General features: G+C 42.2%; 1 protein-coding gene across 1 annotated transcript in view; it reads left to right on the top strand.

The window, feature by feature from the left end:
• ITGA11 (integrin subunit alpha 11) overlaps window positions 1-22,204 on the top strand; it is a gene marked incomplete at its 5' end in the record, with an annotated part of 87,993 nt that overhangs the window by 11,092 nt on the left and 54,697 nt on the right. Inside the window, 11 exons of the mRNA XM_032233173.1 lie at window positions 4,198-4,307; window positions 4,812-4,903; window positions 6,800-6,914; window positions 9,780-9,907; window positions 11,463-11,611; window positions 13,172-13,316; window positions 14,583-14,748; window positions 16,190-16,260; window positions 18,835-18,979; window positions 19,671-19,819; window positions 21,297-21,437. Coding sequence (XP_032089064.1) covers window positions 4,198-4,307; window positions 4,812-4,903; window positions 6,800-6,914; window positions 9,780-9,907; window positions 11,463-11,611; window positions 13,172-13,316; window positions 14,583-14,748; window positions 16,190-16,260; window positions 18,835-18,979; window positions 19,671-19,819; window positions 21,297-21,437 — 1,411 coding nt within the window. The remainder of the gene's footprint in view (window positions 1-4,197; window positions 4,308-4,811; window positions 4,904-6,799; window positions 6,915-9,779; window positions 9,908-11,462; window positions 11,612-13,171; window positions 13,317-14,582; window positions 14,749-16,189; window positions 16,261-18,834; window positions 18,980-19,670; window positions 19,820-21,296; window positions 21,438-22,204) is intronic.

Below are 22,204 nucleotides of genomic sequence, written 5' to 3'. Positions count from 1 at the left end.
TTTTCTGTGCCTGCACACTTGATTTTTCCTGCCTCTGTGCAGGATCTCATTTTTCTCACCACTGAATTGCATCTTGTTGGATAGAACCCAGTGCTCAAGTCTGCCAAGATCCTTCTTGATTTTATCTTCCAAAGTGTTTGTAATTCCCCTCAGCTTGGTGTCATCCGTAAAGTGGATGAGCTCATCCCCTCATCTAAGAGTCATTTCTGAAAAGGTAAAGGAAACAAAAAATCATATCAGTGAAGACAAGAAATATGACAGAATCCTGGAGTATATTTTTCCCCCTTAGGGAGTGGGGATTCTTTTGTCCCAAGTAGGTTACATTTTAAATTGTTATCATCTGTGGCCACTGAATTGCATGGAAACCTGGCAGCTGCAGAAATATTTTCCCAAATATTTTAATGGTAAATACCGAAATGAGTTGCTTCAGATGTCTCAATGGTACTTACTGTTCCAAGAAGTTTTTAGGAGGCATGGCAACTGAACTATTAAAACATTTGGATTCACTCTTTGCAAAACCAAACCAATAATGTTGTGGGGGGAAAATAAGAATAACATTAAAGTTGACCTGTGTTAAAGTTTTCTAGAAGAGGGACAATGTTGATTTTTTTTTAAAGTCTTCTGGCACTTTAAATACTAAGAAACCTATAGGGCAGAAAGTTTAGTGAAATATAAGGCTTTGATGTCATCCTGCCATAAAAGGCGGGGAGGAGGAAGCAGGGGAATGCAGGGAGGGGGGGATGACAGGAATCGGAGGTGCCATCCTGGGGCAAGAACCAATGGTTGAACGATCCAAGGACACAAGCATGAGAACGGAATGCAAATGCCCACCAAAGAGGTGCCAAATGTTAGAACTGTTGCCAAAATACCTACTTTGAAAACCATTGGACAGTAAACAAATGACCAAGGGGGGAGGCCACAGGAGAAGGGGAAAATCAATAGGTTTACGGGGAAATATTCAGATCTGGCTTGCTTATGCTGTAACCACTTGGCTTTAGTAAAAGTATACCTTTCACTACAAATGGAGTTGAGGGTCTTTCTTTCCTAAATGCCCAAGCTGAGACAGCCCTGATAATATCTGATTAAAGGCAGAGAATAGTATCCTGAGTCAGAAATCTTTATGTATGCATTTATGGGGCTCTTCTAGACAAATCAGTATTTCTACCTCCAAGGTTCCTGTTTGTGAATCAAAGTGACTTTGCCAGACTGGGAAATAGATCCGTTTCCAAAGTGAGACAGCCTCCTCTGCGTGTTTCCTGGATACTGCTACCTTCTGAATTAGAAAGAGTCGAAGCTCTAGGAGACCTAATCTAAAAGGCTACACAGTATATGACTTCAGGGCCTTCCACATGCAATTCTCCCAACAGTGGTGGGCTTCTGATGGTCTTTAGTTGTGCATAAGGTGACCAGATTTTCAGATTGGTAAAGAGGGACACCATTGACTGGGGGAGGGGAAGCTAGGCCACGGCGGTTAGTGCCAGCCCGCGGCCTCGCTAGGGACGTCTGGTCACCTTAATTATACATATCCTATCTCTCTCTATCCATCCATCCGTCTGTCTGTCTATCTGCCTGCCTATCTGTCTATCTAGTTATGGTATCTCTCTGTCTCTCTCTCTCCTTCTGTCTGTCCACACACTTTCAAGTCTCCAAGGTGGAGAAACACTGATCTATCTAATTAATATAATTATTTCTCCCTCTCTTTTTCACTCTCTCTCTCTCCCACGCACACACGCAAATGCAGCCCACCTCACACACAGGTAACGCCGGGTGGCTTACAACATTATGATGCACACCCAAAGCGAATAGAGTCAGGTGCCTGTGATCCCAACCCTCCTTTCCTGAGGGAGGAGGGCCGTGGAACACTGCAAAACTCTTCTTGGTGGCATCACTCTATGGGGCTTTCACTTTCGCTTGTTCCCCCCCCCCCAACCTTTCCAAAGCCAAGCTTCATCCGATTCTTGTCAGCCTCTGCTTTGCTGTTGCTTCGGCTGCCATGAAAGGGGGAGGGCATGGTATTTGGGAGGGGTTACTCATTGTGCTGGAGGAAGGTTCTGGAGCTCAGCTGCCTGTCGGACTACGCATGCGTAGGAGCTTCCCGCCAGGACTAACGGCACCGACATTCCATCTTCGTGATGCCTTTTGAAGTTATCTCACACCTGACACTTGGGAGAATTATGATTGGACTGTAACTGTGATGCCAAGGGGTGGGGAATGGGCTATTCTATATATCAATCGCTTTCGCGCCTAAATAATCAGACTTCGCTTCGCTATGCCTTTAATCATTTATAATTAGTAAAAGTACACTTGATTTCTACTCATGGAGTCTCGTGGTCTTCTTTACTAATTATCTAATGGAGAGGATCTGACAATTCTAACCAATCCCAGCGCCTCTCGCATCTCTCCTTTGCAAGCGTCACTCTGTGCAGAGGGCTGGGATGGGAGCTGGAGTCCGATGCCACTGGTGATCTGGGGTTGCTGTAAGCAGGCGCAGGGCTTCGGGGGAGGGGGATGCGCAAAGCCCCCTCCCCTAATGCTTCCGGCTCTTCTAAAGAAGGGGGTCGGGGGAGGGGCTTGTGCAAAAAGGAATCTCTCCTCTCCTCCCTGCACGCACCCCATTGATGCCTGCATCAGAGCTCGGGCGGGATGCAGGCGAAGGAAAGGACTTTTCTTTCGCCCGCATCAGAGCTCAGGCGAGTGAAAGCAAGCATTTTAATCAGTGGGCTGTGCGCAGGGAAGAATATCTCCTCTCCTCCCTGCACGCACCCCACTGATTAAAGTGCCTTCTTTTGCCCGCATCAGAGCTCGGGCGGGATGCGGGCAAAGGAAAGGACTTTTCTTTCACCCGCATCAGAGCTCGGGCGAGCGAAAGCAAGCACTTTAATCAGTGGGCTGCACGCAGGGAGGAATATCTCCTCTCCTCCCTGCACGCATCCCACTGATTAAAGTGCCTTCTTTTGCCTGCATCAGAGCTCAGGCGAGATGCAGGCAAAGGAAAGGACTTTTCTTTCCCCCTCATCAGAGCTCGCCCGCCCGAAAAATCGGGACTTTTTAAAAACACCCCGGGACACAGGACAAATTATTATAAAGCATGACTGTCCCGCTGAAATCGGGACGTTTGGTCACCTTAGTTGTGCAGCCAAGCAACCAATGAACTTCAGAAGTTAATCAGGTCAGCTGCTGCTCCAGAGGAATTAGCTGCAGTCTTCTGTACATCAAGCTAGATGGTTTCCCCCATTCACAAAACTTCAGGTTCTGATTCTGGGCTCTTGGTGTTACTGCTGACAGCCCCTGAGGGCTTGGGGATAGGGCAAAACTAATAGTCATGTAGAAAGGAAGCAGAGGACAAATTTAAATTTCAAAAATAGCACCAAAATGCTATCATTTACTTTCTACTGCAATTCTTCTTCCGTTAAAATGGGCCAGCATGAACTCAGAGTTCTGATTCCTGCCAGCATTTGATTTGGATGATTTGAAAAATATTTTTGCTCCAAAAGGAATGAGACTATGTTTAGATTTCTTTCTGGTGCCCGACTGTTTTGGGGAGCTGCTAAAGTCAGATCAGCTTATTCATTGAACATGCTTGAGTGCCGAGAAGCCATCTCCTCTGCATCTCTGCTGGCAATTATTTCCCAACCAGCAGCCTCAATCAGACCAGAAGATCCTGGCGAGGACAACGGTGTCAGCATCCAGATGCCAGGTCAAGAAGGAGACAAGATGTAGTAGCCTGTTTCTATTTTGTTCTAGCACAAGAATAGTCAATCTTTTAGTAGCTGGACGGAGAGGTCAACCTTTTCTTTGGAGCCCAGGCCACAGGGAGGGTGCAAAGAAGAAGAAAAAAGTTATGGTCATGTAGGTTTCTTTCCCTAGTTCTCTGGGAAGGGATAGGGATGTTTTTCCTTTCCTTTTTAAACTATGTAAAGTCTACATTCAGGCTGAAACAACCCCTTTTTGTTTCCCATCCCCAAATGGTAAGACATAGCACACCACTTTTCTATACTGCTTACTTTGCTGGAGGCTAACAAGACAAATAATGATTTGATCAAGAAACATCTCACTGGAGCAAAGAACAGCCTCCTTGAATGGACAGAACAAACAAACCATTTCTAAGCATTTGGTGGAGACAGAATTTCTCAGATGTTATTCTGAATTAATGTTCCTCAAAGGCTAGAAATTTACAGATCTTGTTTTCTTTTCCAGGCTAGTGGTAGGAGCTCCATATGAGGTCAATGGTCCCCAGAAAACGGGAGATGTCTATAAGTGTTCAGTGAACGTCAAGACCAACAGCACATGTTCCAAGCTCAATCTAGGTAAAGCTATGGAATGGAAGGGCTGAGCTTATTGTCTCTGGGTATTGCTCTGAAAAGGTTTATATTTACATGCAAAACTCAAGTCACTTCAAGGTAGATGTTGTCTATTATCCGTGATTAAAAGTTGGTGAGCTGAACATAGTGAAGTATGTTCACCTCACCAACTTTTTTGTTAAAGAGGTGAGCAGAACTTGTAAGCCAGAAGGAGAAATTTATCCATCTGAAGAGCCTGGGTTTAACCCAGGACAGGTTAATATGAACCCTCCATGTATCACTGAAATACGATTCCCAGTATTTTAGTTGAGACTGGATCTGTAGGCCCAAGAGTTTTTGGAACAGATGGTGCCTAGTCAACCAGATGTAAGGTCACTGGGGAGAAAATGTTACAGTTGTCAAGGAGAAAAGATAATGATGATAGTGGTGATGAGGAGACACCAGGCTCTATCTACAAGGGTTGTGACATTTTCCCACAGCTTCTCTTGACTCTGACACTTTTTTCCCAAGGAAGAGTAACTCTTTCCAATGTGTCGGAACGAAAGGATAACATGCGGCTGGGTCTCAGCTTAACTACCAACCCCAAAGACAACAGCTTTTTGGTAAGAAATTATTTATGAATAATTTACAATGTTTTTGCTGGGATTATTTTCAGGGGTTTCTGACCTGGAGCCCACTGTTCAGCCTCCTATTAGGTAGAATAAGATAGCTGCCTCAGACTGCAATTTCTGGGTTTCATGCAAATTCGAAAATTAACAGAATAAAAGATTTGTAAGGGATGTTGAAGATCTTCTAGACCAACTTCTTGCTCAAGCACAAGACCCAACACCATTTCAGACAAGCGGACCCATAACTTCTGGAGGCAAGCAGTCCCAGTGGTTAATTGTTCCCACTGTTAGGAAATGTCTCCTTAGCTGTAGGTTGCTGCTCTCCTTGGTTAGTTTCCACCCATTGTTTCTTGTCCTGCCTTCAGGTGCTTTGGAGAAGAGGTCAACCTCCCTTTTTTTGTGGCAGCCCCTCAAATATTGGAACACTGCTATCAGGGCACCCCTGGTTCTTCTTTACACTAGACCAGCCATACCCAATTCTTGTGATTATTTTTCTGTATGATTGCCCAAGTTACTAAAATGTTCTGCTTCAAGTGATTTCCCTTGATAATTTATACTATCCCCTTGACAGGTAGATCAGGCTTTTTTGGTGGCTGTGGTGGCGCAGTGGTTAGAATGCAGTATTGCAAGCTACTTCTGCTGACTGCCAGCTGCTGGCAGTTCAAGTCTCATTGGCTCAAGGTTGACTCAGCCTTTCATCCTTCTGAGGTCGGTAAAATGAGGACCCAGATTGTTGGGGACCATATGCTGACTCTGTAAACCACTTAGAGTGGGCTGAAAAGCACTGTGAAGCGGTATAAAAGTCCAAGTGCTATTGCTATTTGTAATTCTCCTCAGGTAGAAAAAGATATGGATGATCAAGACACCAGATGGTAAAAATTTGAATAGAGGAGAAAGTACAGACATTGAGAACATGTTATGGAAGTCTTCATACCTGGGGTTGGAGACTTGTCTATTCACATAAGCTGCCACTTGGTGCAACCTTTCAGAAGGCAAAGTGCTCTGGTAGCATCTCACCACATCCCCAAGTGCCCCAAATGCTCCCTACCTCTTCCAGACAAAGTCTTGGAATGCAGTCCCTCCACATTTTATGAAAATGCCCTGGATCCTTTGGGAGGCCAAAGGCATTCTTAGAAATAAGTTATGTTGGGGGCTGATGCTTTACTTGGCATTGCCCACCTTCCCTTTTCATTATGTTATCCCAGGGGTGTCAAACTCAATTTCATTGAGGGCCACATCAGAGTTGTGTTTGACCTGGGGGGGGGGGAATGGCCAGGGGGCGTGGCCAGCTCGACAACACTCATGTCGGGGGTACCTATGTGGCCTGAGTGCTCTGCCAGGGAAAATGGACTCCTGAACTCCCTTTTTGGCTGTCACAGCCTCCTGCAACCCTCTGCCAGTGAAAGTAGAGCTCGGGAGCCCGTTTTTGCTGGCAGAGGCACCAAGGGTTGGTCCTTCTCTGTTTCCAGGGTGGCTCCTGTGGGCCAATTATAAGCACCCCGTGGGCTGGATCTGGCTTGTAGACCTTAAGTTTGACACCCCTGTGTTATTCTATAAAAATAATCTTTTAAAATCTCAACCAAACAGATGGGGAACTAAGAGGGTACCAAATAAATGTCTGGTACCTGTAGTGGTTGCTACACCTTCATTTGTCTATCATTTGATTTGTCCCCATGCTTAGAAATTGCCATGTCCTAGAGAGCTTCCTTCTTGTGCAGAGATTCTGTTTCCTATAAATGACTTTGGTTTCCTTTCACCTGGACAAACATCAAGTAGCAATCTGCTCATGGAGAAATGCCCCAACTTCCACAGAAATTATCCAGGCAACTGAAAGAAGAGCTTCTGAAAATTTTTCCTAATATGTCATTGTTTTCTTCCTTTCTGACACAGGCTTGCAGCCCTCTGTGGTCTCATGAGTGTGGAAGTTCCTATTACACCACAGGCATGTGCTCCCGAGTGAACTCCAACTTCAGATACTCCAAGTCAGTGGCTCCAGCTCTCCAGAGTAGGAAGATCAGCCTATTACGTTTTCTCTCTCCCCCCCCCTCCCCCTTCCCTCTCTTGCTTTCCGCACGGGGATTTAGAATCACCATTTTAGGGGAAACAAATAACTGTTCTTGAAAAGAAGCCTGTCCACTGGGAATTTTGTGCTGACGGTAGGTAAAAGGCTTCCTGATGGGCAGGGGTGGGTGGGTGGGGGAACACTCTGCTTCCAGACAGCAAGGAGGCATCTGTTTTTGATCCGTGCTTTCCTGTGAAGAAGGAAAATGAAGAAAATAAATGGCCAGGAAACAGTCCTTGGCAATGCCCAGCAGAAAATTCCACCAATCTTCATTCAATCTGAGGAAAGAAAAATGTGTAAGATGTTCTTGCACTTAATTACTAATGGGATTTATGAGAATATTTTGCCTTTTGTGTCACATCTTCTCTGCAAGGTCTGCAGACTCCCTGGCTCCGCAGTGATGGGATTCAAATTTTTTACTACCAGTTCTGTGGGCGTGGCTTGGAGGGTGTGGCAGGGGAAGGTTCCTGCAAAATCCCCATTCCCTCCCCACCCCACTAACCTGCTTTCCAGCTCCGTTCTCCTGTTCAGGGCAACAACAGAAGATCAGCTGGGAGGCAGCAGGGGCATGGCCAGCCTATTTGCTGGTTCTGCAAACTACTCAAAATTTCCACTACCGGTTTCCACTCCAGAACCTCTCAGAACTGTCTGAATTCCACCTCTGCTCTGCACTCTTCCATTCAATCCCAGGAAAAAGCATTTGAGATAATTTGCTCAAGAGCCTTTTTTTTGGTCAAAATTCTACACTAATTTCCAAGGGAGAGTTCCTAGAAAATAGTTGCAGAATCCCTTGGAAAATTCAGATAAATATCCCATCTATTTATTTCTAAGCCCACACATTTGTTGGAGATTTTCAAAGGGTTTATTCTTGATCAGAAGCTGCAGTGCCCTCAAACATCTCAAGTTTTCTGTCCCTCTTTCACTGTTTGGGCTGCCCTGCATTAATTTAGCAAATAATCACATGTGTCCTCTCGGAGCAAGAGAGGGAAGAGGGATGCTACAGAATCCCCCCCCCCCCCGCAGCTATTATGCATTTCATTCATTGCCATGTTTGACTTTAGTTTTCAGTACAAGAGCCATGGCGGTGCAGTGGTTAGAATGCAGTATTGCAAGCTAACTCTGCCCACTGCCAGGAATTCGATCCTGACCTGCTCAAGGTTGACTCAACCTGCCATCCTTCCATGGTCTGTAAAATGAGGAGCCAGATCATTGGAGGCAATATGCTGACATTTTTAAATGGCTTAGAGCAGTATATAAGTCTAAGCGCTATTCCTATTGTTACCTATTCTTAATGTCTTATCAGTTATTCAAAGAGGATACTATTGCTTGGCTGTGTGTGGAGTATCATAGAGTCATAGAGTAAGAGAATGGAAGGGACCTTGTAGGTCTTTTAATGTAACCCCTGCTGGAGCAGGACACCCTTTACCATTCTGGACAAATTGTCACCCAGTCTCTTCTTGAAAACCTACAGTGAACCCACAACTTCTGGAGGCAAACCATTCTACTGATTAATTATCCTAATTCTTAATTCTCAGACTCCTTAATTCTCACTTTAATAATACTCATCCATTATTTGATGTCTTGCTCTCAGTGTTTTGGAGAATAGGTTGACCCCGTCTTCTCTGTAACAGCCTTTCATTTGCTAGTTCTTCTCTTCTGTAGACTTGACATACCTTTTGATAGGTTGGTCTGTTTTTTTCCCTTTTGTGTAAAGATAGATGCCAGGAATTAATTTAGTAATTCTGCTTTCCCCTGCTATCCATCACCTCCTTGCCATCTTCCATTTAGTGGAACGATCATTTTCTTGATTTCTTTGTTGCTTTCTACATATTGAAAGAAACTTTTTTATTAAGGGGGCTAAACCATGTGATGAATGGTTGCAGGAACTAGGTACTGTATATCTAGTCTAATGAAGAGAATGACTAGGATTAACATGATAGCATATCATAGTTTTCCAATATTTGATTGGCTGGTGGGTTAACCTATTCTCCAAAGGACCTGAAAGCAAGACAAAAAGTAATGGGAGACCCAACCTAAAATTAAGGAGAAATTCCCAATTAATCAATGGAATTGCTTGCCTTCAGAAGCTCTGGGTGCTTCTCATTTGAGGTTTTTAAGAAGAGGTTGGACAACCATTTGTCTGGAATGGTATAGGGTCTTCTGCTTGAGCAGAGGATTGGACTAGAAGATGTCCAAGCTCCCTTCTAACCCTGTTATTCTTTGTTCTATGTTCTATTATTTTTGGCTTTTGTTGCAAGTCTTAGCTCATTCTGAGACCATGAGTTCTAATACCACCTTAGCCATGAAAGCCACATCAATGGCGTGCATTCTTAAGTCTCGGAGCTATATCTAGCTGGTAAAAAGCTTTGTATACAACCTCCAACACCCTTCCAAAAACTATCACCCCAATGTCATTTTAAAAATGAGGAACTATCATTTAATTGTATGCAATCATTGTGAAATATTGTAAATTTACCAAACGATCATAGTGTGACCCTTAGATCTGGAAAAGTTGCTTAGCCCTATTGGAGACACTTTCCCTGAAAGAAGCGCTATCCAATTCAAGGGGGCTTTCAGTGGTCAGACATAGAACTGTGGTGTTAAATGCCTGGTATTGTTGTATTAATAATGTATAGAAACACAATAGACCCAAGGGAAAATTGGAGCGATGCGATTTCAGAGTAGAGGAAGGAAAGGTTGGTGTTTGCTCCAAGATTCCTTTGCTCCAAGGGGAAAGGAATTGGCAGCCTATTCCACTCCTTTTTGGTAGCCAATGTCCCTTAATGATCTTCGTCTATCTGGTTGCAGAATGCCAGACATACATGGATATAATTATAGTACTGGATGGATCTAACAGCATCTACCCCTGGGCAGAAGTTCAAAATTTCCTGATAAGAATCTTGAAGAAATTTTACATCGGACCTGGCCAAATACAGGTGACAAAACATGCGTGGGTGATTTTGCTCTTATCAGCCTCTCCATTTCATAGCTTTCTTGGCTGGTATATGTCTCCTTTGTCCCTTTGCTTCAAGAATAAATTTGCACTATTCGTTTTTAAATGCATAATTAGCAGTCCTCGCAGGCTCACATAGGACTGGGTTTTTGACTTGTGGTCATATTTTTGGAGCAGAGATTGCCAATGTTGGCTGGACATTATAACCTTGATTCACTTCACTGGAATGAGATTCAAATGACTTCACTAACTTTGTTGGGAAATGACGAAGTCATAAATAGTAGACTGGGCTGCGTTTGGATTTGAAGGCAAAAGGGGCTTTGAAGCACTCAGTCATTAGCACCTGCCTGCAGCTCCTTAAAGTTGGTCTAGTGGTTAAGGCACCAGGCTAGAAAGTGGGGAAATGTGAGTTCTTACCATGAAATCCAGCTGTTTGACTTTGGGCTAGTCATTCTCTTTCAGCCCAACTCATCCCATGCGGTTGTTGTTGTTGTGGGGGAAATAGAAGGAAGAAAGTGTGTTGGATGTGTTAAATATGCCTTGAGTTGTTTGTAAAAAATAATAAAAGTGGGACACAAACAAAGCAAAATAGCTATCTCTTTTTCTAGCATTTCACAGCAGTGGCAGAGAGCTGCCATAGGAACCCAGGAAAAGGCACAGCTGCTTTAAGAACTTTGCACATTCCAAACGATATTTTGGCCATTGACTCCAATTCACTGCAAAATGAAAATAAAGTGTTCTGGTCAGAAAACAGAAAATTACCACTCATCTGTTGATTGCTGTGGGGGAAAAAACCCTAGAAAAATGGGTTTGTAATTTGTCACAAATTAGTTGTGATGCATCTAGGACATTGTTTGCAAAGGATAAGCTGTAATCCACACACAGGGATCCACAGCAATGATGGCCAACATCAAAATGACAATAGCAGCATTACACCCTCCCCCCACAATATCCATCTTTTTCAGATATTTGGAACTTAATTTCATCCAGTGCTGCTCTGTTAGATTGACACACACAATCTTTGAATGCTGCTGAATCCACACATTTGCCCAGAAAGGCATCTCACTGAACTTAATGGGACTATTTTCTGAGTATGTATATATGTATATATATATATAACCTTATAGTAAACTGACAGTTATCCTTAAAACTGGATGAGATCCCAGGCTGAGTGTGACCTACAAAACAACTGATCAAAAATTGCCATCCAACTAGAATGTTAATAGGACAAAAAGGGACCCTATTAAAACATGACCCATGACTATAGTATTTAAATTACATTACCTTTAAACTAAACTGATCCAATGAAGTTCTCTATCTTCTATCCTGGGTCTTTCTCTTTCAGAGTACATACCTCTAAGCCTATCACTCAAAGGACCCTTGGCCTGAATGGAGTTGCAGGATTTTGGTTTAAAGTAATACAAGACAGACAAACAGACAAGAAAGGTGTTCAGAAGTAGGATTTGCTTATAATATATTCTATAGGCTCATTCACGAAAGATGCTTTTCACCCCAATAATTTGCAATGTTTTCACAAGGTTGGAGTTGTCCAGTATGGAGAGGATGCTGTCCATGAATTTCACCTGAATGATTATAGGTCTGTAAAGGATGTGGTAGAAGCAGCTAAACACATCGAGCAGAGAGGGGGTACTGAAACCCGAACAGCCTTTGGAATAGAGTTTGCTCGGTAAGCCTAATTTCCAGATTCTGTTCAGATGAAGAGGGAATTGGGGAGTGTCTTAGACAGGCATGGAATTGGGCAACGATGGAGCTTAACAGTTTAACCCAGGACTGGTGGATCATGAACACATTCTGATTCAAACACATCATAAGCAGACAGCAAAAACAATCATGCATTAATATGCATGCAAATTCTCCAAAAAGGGGGCAATAATAATTCTCCAAAATCCTAATGCCCAAGGCCTGTGAGATAACTCTAAGAAAATTAAACATTATAGTATTGCAACACTAATATGCACTATACCATAATTTAGAGGGCGCTGAACCTATTTTGCTACTGAGAAATGTTAAGACAAGGCAGTGATTAGAATAAGATTAAAGAATATACAGCCCAGAATTTGCTTCTGCCCCAAAGCAATTTTAAAAAGGGAGTATCTCTGAGTTTATGTAATGTGAATTTCTTTTTTTCCCTACTTAACATATTGAACAAATGAAAAGATATTTTTCCTCTGAAAATTATGGAGCATTCTAATTGCAAGCAGTTGCAACCAAAGAACAATAATAATTCTGTTCTTCACTTGAAAATCTATACTTGTTACATCTCATGATTTTGGGAAAGAGCAGGTTCCTTTGTAATCTTTATTTTGTAAATTCTCAATGCTCCCAATTGCAAGAACCAAGAGAGTGGCATGTCTATGGGGATTCTAAGTCAGTCAGTTCATGGTTGTTCCAATGGTGCTTTTTAAAAAGGCAACTGGACTTCTTTTTGTTTTTCCTTGAAGACATTTTGCTTTTCATCCAAAAAGCTTCTTCAGTTCTGTCCACTTCAGTCAAAGGAAAAACAAAAAAAGTGCAGTTGCCTTTTTTAAAAACACTTTTAGGACAAGAGAGTGGCAGACTGTTCTTACAGGCAAGTTCTCCATTCCTGTCTTTTTCTCTCAGTCTTTGGTTTACCTTCTGCTACGCCCTCCCCAGAATTCAGATAGCCTTAAAAATGGCAGATGAGTATAAAAGATTAACAAAGTTGGAAGGGACCTTATAGGTCATCTAGTCCAACCCCCCACCACACTGAAGCAAGAGACCCTAAACCATTTCTGACAAATGGCAGTTCAATCTCTTCTTGAAAATCTCAAGTGATGAAACTCCCACAACTTCTGTGCAGGTTATATAAAAAGAATATAACATGCACGTTTCTTTGTATCAGATCACAGAACAAGAAGAGATTGAGAATCTAATATAAACAAAGTTTGGAGCCTTGGATAAATAAAGGGACTTTATTATCTCTAAATATTCTTTTGCTCTAAAGGAAATGAGCCAGGGCAATAGAAATCCCTTTTAAAGTACTTTGTTGTAAAATATCCCTTCCTGCTTTTATAGAGAAATGCCTCTTGGCTTTTTTCTCCCTGTTGCTGGTACTCAGAGGAAGATGCACTTGCTTTTTCAACAAAGCCTGGAAAAATCACAGGGACTATGAACCCAAATGCACTGAGATCCTCCTTGAAAAGTAGCCATTAATTTGCAAAATGCCACGTCTCTCACTATCTTCTCTACATCTCTTGAATTTCAGCTCAGAAGCATTTCAGAAAGGAGGGAGGAAGGGTGCAAAGAAGGTTATGATTGTGATCACCGATGGAGAGTCTCACGACAGCCCAGATCTTGAGAAGGCAATTGAAGGCAGCGAGAAGGACAACGTCACCAGATATGCCGTGGCAGTAAGTCATTTATGGGTGCTGCACACTTTCTGCCTGGAGTCTTCAGAATTGGTTGAAATGGCTGTAAATTCAGAGTTCACATGCTAGGAAAAGAGGGGAGCCCTCCATTTTAAAATAGATGGCCATTTTGGGTGGATAACCAACATGACTGAAGTGGATCAAGTCCCAGCCCATTTTAACCCAACTTCCTGCTTCTTGCAAAAGCCATCCAGATGCCTCTGGGAGCTTATACTCAAGAATCAGACATTTCCCTCTTTCACACGTTCCTTGCAACTGGTATTTTAGGGCTATTGCCGCCACCACAGAGGTATTGTTTTTATTTATTTATTTATTTATTTATTTATTTATTTATTTATTTATTTATTTATTAGAATTTGTTAAACAAAAACGAGAACAAGAATAAAAGAGAAAATACAATGACAGGGGCAATAGACACATTAGTGCACTTATGCATTATTAAAACAAACAATGAATGGAAGACATTCTTTGGGTTATATTTGCTTAGGGTATAATCAACATTTGCTCTTCAAATCAGTGCTTATCATATCTTAGATAGAGTAAGGTAATAGATCTAGGGTCCCCCCCCCTTTATGGCATTTATGGCATTGGCAGGTCTAAACTGCCTGCAAGTAAACAGGAGGAAGATCTTAAGGCCATAGAAGACAGCATAGTGAAGATGTCAATTTTTGTGTGCAGCAGCTGTGAAAAAAGTAAATGCCATGTGGAGATTACCACTATTAGGAAATATTTAGTGACTGGCTGACCAATCACACTCAGTGTGTAGTGCTCAATAGAACTACATCAACATGGAGGGAACCATACAGTAGGATCCCTCAGGGTTTGGTCTTGGGCCCAGAGCTCAATAGCTTCATAAATGATCTAGATGAGAGAATAGAAGGAGAACTCATCAAACTTGCAATTGACATTAAGCTGGGGTAGTGGGGAGGATAGCCAATACTTTAGAAGATAGGCTCAATATTTTTATTTTTTACTGGATACTTTTGAGTGAGAGGAAACTCCTGGCAATTGTCTGGACAATTGTCTGCAGTTTTCTTGGCAGGCTTTCAAAAGTAATTTGCCATCAGCTGAGAAGGGGTGACTAGCCTGAGGTTCACACAGCTGGCTTTGTGCCTGAGGCAAGACTAAAACTCCCAGTTTCCCAGTTTCTAGCCAAGCACCCTAACCACTACACCAAACTAGCTCTCTTGTAAATACTTCCACCATGAGTGTAATTCTGTGGAACAATGCTTTTTCTTGCCACTCTAGGTCCTTGGTTATTACAACAGAAGAGGGATCAACCCTGCAGCCTTTTTGAAAGAAATCAAATATATAGCGAGTGACCCAGATGAGAAGCACTTCTTTAATGTCAGTGACGAGGCTGCCCTTAAAGATATTGTGGATGCTCTGGGAGAGAGGATTTTCAGCTTAGAAGGTGAGCAGCTTTTGAGAGAATCAAGCATGGCATAGGAGGCTCACTTTCCATTCCTACAGCATGAGAAACTTTGAATATGGTGCACAGGAGTTTGATATTAAATTCCATGTGGGAATCTTCTTCTCAAGAGCCAAGTGTCCCATTCTGCATTTCACATTTCTCTGTCTCTCTCTGTCTCTCTCTGTCTCTCTGTCTCTGTCTCTGTCTCTGTCTCTGTCTCTGTCTCTGTCTCTCTCTCTCTCTCTCTCTCTCTCTCTCTCTCTCTCTCTCTGTGTGTGTGTGTGTGTGTGTGTGTGTGTGTGTGTACGTGCCTTCAGTCTTGACTCCTGGAGACTGCCTGGACAAGTCTTTGTCTAAAGTCATTTTCTGGGCAAGATTTCAGAAGTGGTTTGCCATTGCATGCTTTCTAGGGCTGGCTTTGTGCCTAAGGTAGGACCAGCAATCACGGTTTCCTGTTTTCCCCTTAAACCAAATTGTCTGAATTCTGAATTGATTTATAGTGACTGTGTTTGTTAGTCCTCCTCAGCTAGAGAGGTGTCCAGTGCTTTAAGCATTTGCCTCGGGCTGTGTGTGAAGGAGGAAAAGGGTAACTCCTGTTTCCTGGCTACATGAGGGCCTGCAGATCTGACTTCCATGGATGTCAGAAGGAGAATCTTTGGCCCTGGCATTTCTCACTGCATTATCTAAGTAAAGTTGTTTTTAAACAGTATTCTTGAATTTCCTGAATTTTGAGCAGGCTGCTAGACCTCAATCATATGCAAAGTACCCCCCCAAAAATTTTTTGTTACTGTTCAACCCTATTTTAGCACTTTTGAAAGACAGTGCTTACAGTGACCAAGTTAATTATGACAATCACTCTCAGTAATCTCTAAATGCTTAGGAGATTCCTTAAACGGCAGGAGTCTGCTATAAGTAAGGTATTTATCTCTCAGATTCATTTCTAAATGTGGATGCTAACTCAAAAACTGCCAAGAACTCCAGTCTGCACTCAAATCTCTTGCATGTGTTTATGTCAGTGTTTCTCAATCTTGGCAAGGTGAAAATGTCTGGACTTCAACTCCAGAATTCCCCAGCCAGCAAGTCCAGACATCTTCACCTTGCCACGGTTGAGAAACACTGGTTTAGGTCCTCATCATTTCTGCTGTGGACATTAGTTTATCACTGGGATGAATGATGGGGTCACAGAAGGGCTAATTTCACATCCAGTGCAGCATTTTGAACTGATAGCCAAAGTGGCACATGGTAATTTACATGCCCATCGATTCCAACTTTCAGCTTTAGATTTTTAAACAGATTGATAGGATTTTTTCTACTTTTATTTTCTGGGCCCACACTCACAAATCTTTCTACTGGCCTTTGTAATGTTTGTACTGAATTTCATCACACAACTGTAATGGCAGGTAATAAACCTATTTTTCTTTCTCTCATTTTGGTGTTTTAGGTACCAACAAAAATGAAGTATCCTTTGGCCTTGAAATGTCCCAGACTGGATTTTCATCCCATATTGTGGAAGTAAGTGAATAATTGACTTTTTTTTCATTTTCTCTCATGATTACTTTGGCATGCAATAGATATATCTGAGCCTAAAAAGCTTTTGGTTTGTGATATATGGATCCAAAAAAGCCTGTATCAGATAAAAGATACCTGGACTTCTCTGTCTACAATAAGCTGGAAGCACAACAATTAAGCTGGTCTGTGGTTTCAGACAGCTGCTTCTTCATGCAATGTTCAAAAAGCCTCCAAGTCGATAGGCAGAAAATCTGAACTATTTTTACTGTGCTCTTCATGGAAAACAAAACCTAAGAAGTGGTTACCTCATTTATTTCTTGCACATGTGTTGACAAAAATTAAGAGCAAAACATTCTTTGGCATTTCTGAGCTAGATTTGTTTCTGGTAGAATGCCTAGCACACCATCCAAATTCTATTTAAGACCAGCCCTAAGCAATTGTTCGATTAATTAAATGGTTGACTTTTTAAAATTAAAGGTGTGGACTTGCCACTCCCACTTATACCATGAACAAACTGGTGGTTCTAAACCTCCTTCGGTCCCACTGGCAGAAATAGGGGGGGAAATCAATGAATTCAACTAAGGCAAAGACTGTGTTTGTGCTATACAATTCACGTAGCAACTGAGGAGGTGGGATTTTACTCCACACCAGATATTTAACAGAGAGAGACCTGAAAAGATTCTGGGTTTGTACAAGATGGCAATCTACATCAACTAAGTTGAAACTAATCAACCTTAGCATGTTGTGTAAATGCAAAGTTAAATCTTATGCTGATGTAACTATATTGTGCAAAGCTAGGCAAGGTGCATCCTAGAGAAAGTTGACATGTTTTTGAAAGTTTTCAAGAGACTTGCACCCATTTTTCCACTGTGCCATAATCAAGGATTCAAAGCAGAGGTGGGTTCAGGCAGACACTACTGCCGGTTTGCTCATGTGTGCGCATTGCGCACATGCGCATTGCAATTAAAATTGTTCTGCGCATGTGCAGAACTGAAAAATATATAATTTATATATTTATTTATATTTAAAATATAAAGATGGTGCCACCAGGGCCGCTGCCCAGGGAACCAATTCAAGGGGGTGGCAGACCTGGGTTGCTGCTGGTTCCAGTGACCCGAGCTGCCCAACCACTACCAGTTTGCCAAACCGGTCTGAACCGGTAAGACCCACCACTGATCCAAAGAGGACCTTCTCTGTGCAGGAACCACGATGAGAAAAGACGATGTTGAAGGACCATGTCAACTATTGATGGAAAATCCCCATTTTGAGTATATCTCTGATTTTTTTTTTTCAAATGAGTTGCAAATGCAGATTGGGAGAAGAGGCTGCAGTACGGACGATCCTTCTCCTTGATGACTTTTTGATTTGTGGAAACATTACTTTTGTCTCATCCACAAGTGGTCAAAAATTCAAAGTGATGGTACAAGAAACGATCCATCTGCACATAAAAAACAGGCAGAACTTTTTCACCATCACAACTACCCATCATGGTTTTTAGACAATGTGTGTGACATGATAAAGTACCTTCTACCAATTTAGGATTCTTTACCTCATGTGGCTGCATATGTGGCCAAGGCTTTCTCTGAGGAAAATGAAGAGGGGTTCTTTCAGTAGTCATGCCAAAATACTGTCCTCCATGGAAATGGCTGTCTGCCTCTTCTCCCAAAATAGAGAGGATGAATTCAAATGTCCAAAAATGTGAGCAGGGGTTGGACTATAATAACTTTGAGGTCATTTCCAGCTCTTTTTTTTTCGTATTTCGTATTTTATTAATATTTGTAGGCCGCCCTTTTCCCTAAGGGGACTCAGGGCGGCTCACATAAAATCAAGGGAGGGGGAAGACAAACATTAACAGAGAAACATATAATAAAATATTCAACAACATACATTCTTCATTCGGGAGGGGCGGCTAACCTTGTCCCCAGGCCTGACGGGCTAGCCAGTTCTTAAGGGCTATGCGGAAGGCCTGGACGGTGGAGAGGGTACGAATCTCCACGGGGAGTTCGTTCCAAAGGGTCGGGGCTACTACTGAGAAGGCCCTCCTCCTTGTAGTTGCCAGCCGACACTGGCTGGCCGATGGAATACGGAGGAGGCCTAATCTATGGGATCTTATTGGTCGCAGGGAGGTAATTGGCAGAAGGCGGTCTCTCAAGTATCCAGATCCACTGCCATGAAGGGCTTTATGGGTGACTAATAGCACCTTGAAGCGCATCCGGAGATCTGGGATTCTATGTTCTATATTCATCTTGTGGACCTAGGGAACATGAAGCCCTGAAATTCACTAGCTGGTTCTAGTGAAATTGAAAATGAACAATAATTAAAAGAACTGTCTCTGTATTTTGTAGCCTTGGAGGATATAAAAACAGATTTCTAAGGGTGGGATCCTGGGGACAGAGGGAGCTGCCTATTGCCAAGTCAGACTAAAGTCCAATCTTGTCCAGTATGTTGACAAGAACATGCAGCAACCCTGCAGGGTTTCAGGCAGGCATTTTCTAGCCTTCTGGAACACACCAACGGATAATGGACTTGGACACTTTACTTACATTATCCCTCAGCTTTTTTTAATTCCATGAATAGGATGGGATTCTGCTTGGAGCCGTTGGTGCCTATGACTGGAATGGTGCTGTCCTCAAAGAGACCAGCAGTGGCAAAGTTGTTCCTCATCGAGAATCCTATCTTCAAGAGTTTCCAGATGAACTGAAAAATCATGGAGCCTATCTTGGTAAGAACAATGTCTGGAATGCCACCATTTGGGAACTGAATGCCGAAAGGTGGTATATAAATTCTAGCGTTTCATGTCTGAACTGCAGCTTTGGTTAAGCTTTGCTAGCACCAGCAAAGCTTAACCAAAGCTGCAGTTCAGACATGAAATGCTGGAGTTTATATACCACCTTTCCGCATTCAGTTCCCAAATTATAACAGCCACAAAAATACAATTAAATGACACTTTGTATTGTATGCATTTAAAATATTTTAAATGGAGAAAAGTAGAAAACTAGCAATTTGTTGCTGAATTCCAGATAAGAGAGAAACTGATGGGATCTCGAAAGGAGCCTATTGGGAAGCTGAATGGCGTGGAAACAGGGGGATTGTTGGTCGAGAAGCTGCCTGGAACCCCAACCTCTCTTGGGGGAACTCTAGATGGGGCATGGGTCTCCCAGAAGGGTCAGCTCTCTGATTTGGCAGTCAGCCTGGAGTCAGAGCTACAGCTAGAGGGGCTGCAGGGCGACTGTGGCCAGGAGGATCTTTGCTTAATTTGTGCCAGTGCACCTAGAGAGGACAACACACTTGTTACTCTTGTATAGATGACTCTCTCTGTGGTCGTTGATCAGATGATCAGTTTGGGCCATAGAAATATGTCACTGTAAGGGACTCCCTCTGCATGATCTCTTGTGTATGTGTGTGTGTTTTAGGCTACACCGTCACTTCGGTGGTGTCCACAAGACTCAACAGGATTTATGTAGCAGGAGCCCCTCGATTTAACCATACGGGAAAAGTGATTGTTTTCACAATGCACACAAATCGAAGCCTCACCATTCACCAGTCACTGACCGGAGAGCAGGTAAAGAATATATGTCTGGGAATTGGTTTAGGAAGCTGTGTGGGTGGCAAAGAAAGAGGCAGTGGCACATGGCTGGATTGAAGCCAACTGATGCCTAAGAAGAGTCCAGTAATGGTGCCCTTTGACAGAAGCAAAACTCTATTGTGATAAGGAGGAATAAAATATCTGATGATATCTGATGAAAACTTCAAGCCAAATGTTGAAACTTTAATCATTCACTATGTCAAAGAAAATAGTTTCTCTACCCAAATGCAGATTAAAGTTGATTGTAGCAGATAAGGACAATTTATGAGATTAAAGAATGTGGCCATTAAAAAATTAAGGGCATTAATACAGGTAGTCCTGTATTACAGGTAGTCCAATTGAGCCCAATATTAAGTGAACTTTGCCCCATTTAACAACCTTCCTTGCCACAGTTGCTAAGTGAATCACTACAGATGTTAAGTTAGTAACATGGCTGTTAAGTGAATTTGGCTTCCCACGTTGACTTTGCTTGTCAGAAGGTTGCAAAAGGGGATCACATGATCCTGGGACATTGGAACCATCATAAATATGAGTCAGTTGCCAAGGGCCTGAATTTTGACCGCATGACCATGGGGATGCTGCAATGGTCATAAAAGTGAAAAACGTTCAACAGTCACTTTTTTCAGTGCCATTGTAACTTTGAAGTCATTAAATGAACTGTTGTAAGATAAGGACTACTTGTCGCTAGAGAGGCGGAAAACTCTGTAGTGCCCCCTGCCCTTGGAGACCTAAACACATGCTTGGTTTGCTTAATTGATAACAGTAATCATATAATAATAACAGTAAAAATAGTATCTTCAAGTTGGTGTTTTCCCCACAGCAATTCCAAAATAAAACAGCACTCAGGATTCAGGATCAACCTTTCCATTTTTCACTTTATCCTTTCAAAGCCTATGAGTCGGATATAATTTGCTGAAGAAATGCCTAGACAGATGATAAATTATAAGAAGAATTGTCTCCTTTAAGAAGTTGATTTTGAATTTTTCTACTTCAAGAATGACTGAAGTGGCCAAATGGAATGAATAAGCAATGCTGAATCGCCTATTATAGAGACACATTTCTGTCTATAAAAGAATGCAAATCTTGGCATTCATCAAGAATCCACAGAATACTACTTACTTGATGTAAATAGGCTTCAATTCTTTCAAACTAAGTTAATCGTTTTTTGCCATGGACTTTCAGTAAGAGAATCAATCAACAGAAAGCAACTGAGAATAGCAGTTAATATGATCCTTAATCTTCCAGGATCAAAGTGTTATTCTCTCTCTCTCTCTCTTCTGTATTGCAGAAGCAATGTCTAGACAAGGAGATGATGGATGGTTTCCTCTGAGAAGTGCCTTTCATTCCAGTAGTATCATTACAGATGCCATTAATTTCTCAGAAGCATTTACAAATACAGAAATACACAGCTCTGGAGTCTTTATTCCATATATATTTTTCTTATCCTTTTCAGATCGGTGCCTACTTTGGAAGTGAAATCAGTTCAGCAGATGTTGATGGCAATGGAATGACAGACATTCTGTTGGTTGGAGCTCCCATGTATTTCAGTGAAGGGCGAGAGAGAGGAAAAGTCTACATCTACAGCTTAAAAGAGGTAATTCTTGGACCTTTGTTGACAAATGGTCATTTTCCTCAAGAGAGGAAAAGCCCTTTTACATGTGCTACCTTTGTCTCATATGACAGCTGACCATACTCCATACTCTGCCAAGCAGATGCAGTTGGTTTCCGGTGATTAGAATAATCAATCAAAATATAGGAAGATATTGATTCTGAGTTCCATCTTTCTGAAGTCCCAAGGGTGCTTTTTTTTTCAAGAGGCAGCTGGACTTTTTGGTGAGCAATACACTTTGGGATGAACACCTTTCAAATGGTGGAGGAATACAAATGGATTTTCAGAAAAATTGCAGACTACAGGAACCATTTGCATTTCAGTTTGAGATACAGATAGGACAGACTCATCCCCAACAGCACCAGTCTTCAACAGTGAAGGGATACAGGACAGGAAACTTACTGCAGAAAGCACAGCTCAAGCTCCTCAATGAAAGAATGAGACAGATTAATTTCACAATTTACCAGAAAGTCCAGTTGTCTCTTGAAAAAAGCACCTTTGGGGCAACCATGACCTGGATGACTGAGAATCTCCATAGGCATCTTTCTGAAGGCATTGAAATTGATAAAGAAGAATTGGCGGAGGGGACATTTAGAGTAATGAATACAAATAATAAGGAAAAACAAGACACCTAGTCAGAAGTGCATTACAGATAGTCTTCGACTTACAACCACAATTGAGCTGTTCTTAAGTGAGACATTTGTTAAGTGAGTTTTGACCTTAGACCTTCCTTGCCACAGTTGTTAAGTGAA

This window comes from Thamnophis elegans, chromosome 16, assembly GCF_009769535.1.
Source record: "Thamnophis elegans isolate rThaEle1 chromosome 16, rThaEle1.pri, whole genome shotgun sequence".
In the NCBI taxonomy this organism is placed as follows: Eukaryota; Metazoa; Chordata; class Lepidosauria; order Squamata; family Colubridae; genus Thamnophis; species Thamnophis elegans.
The sequence above is the reverse complement of the archived record's forward strand: the minus strand, read 5'-3'. Positions and strand labels throughout refer to the sequence as shown.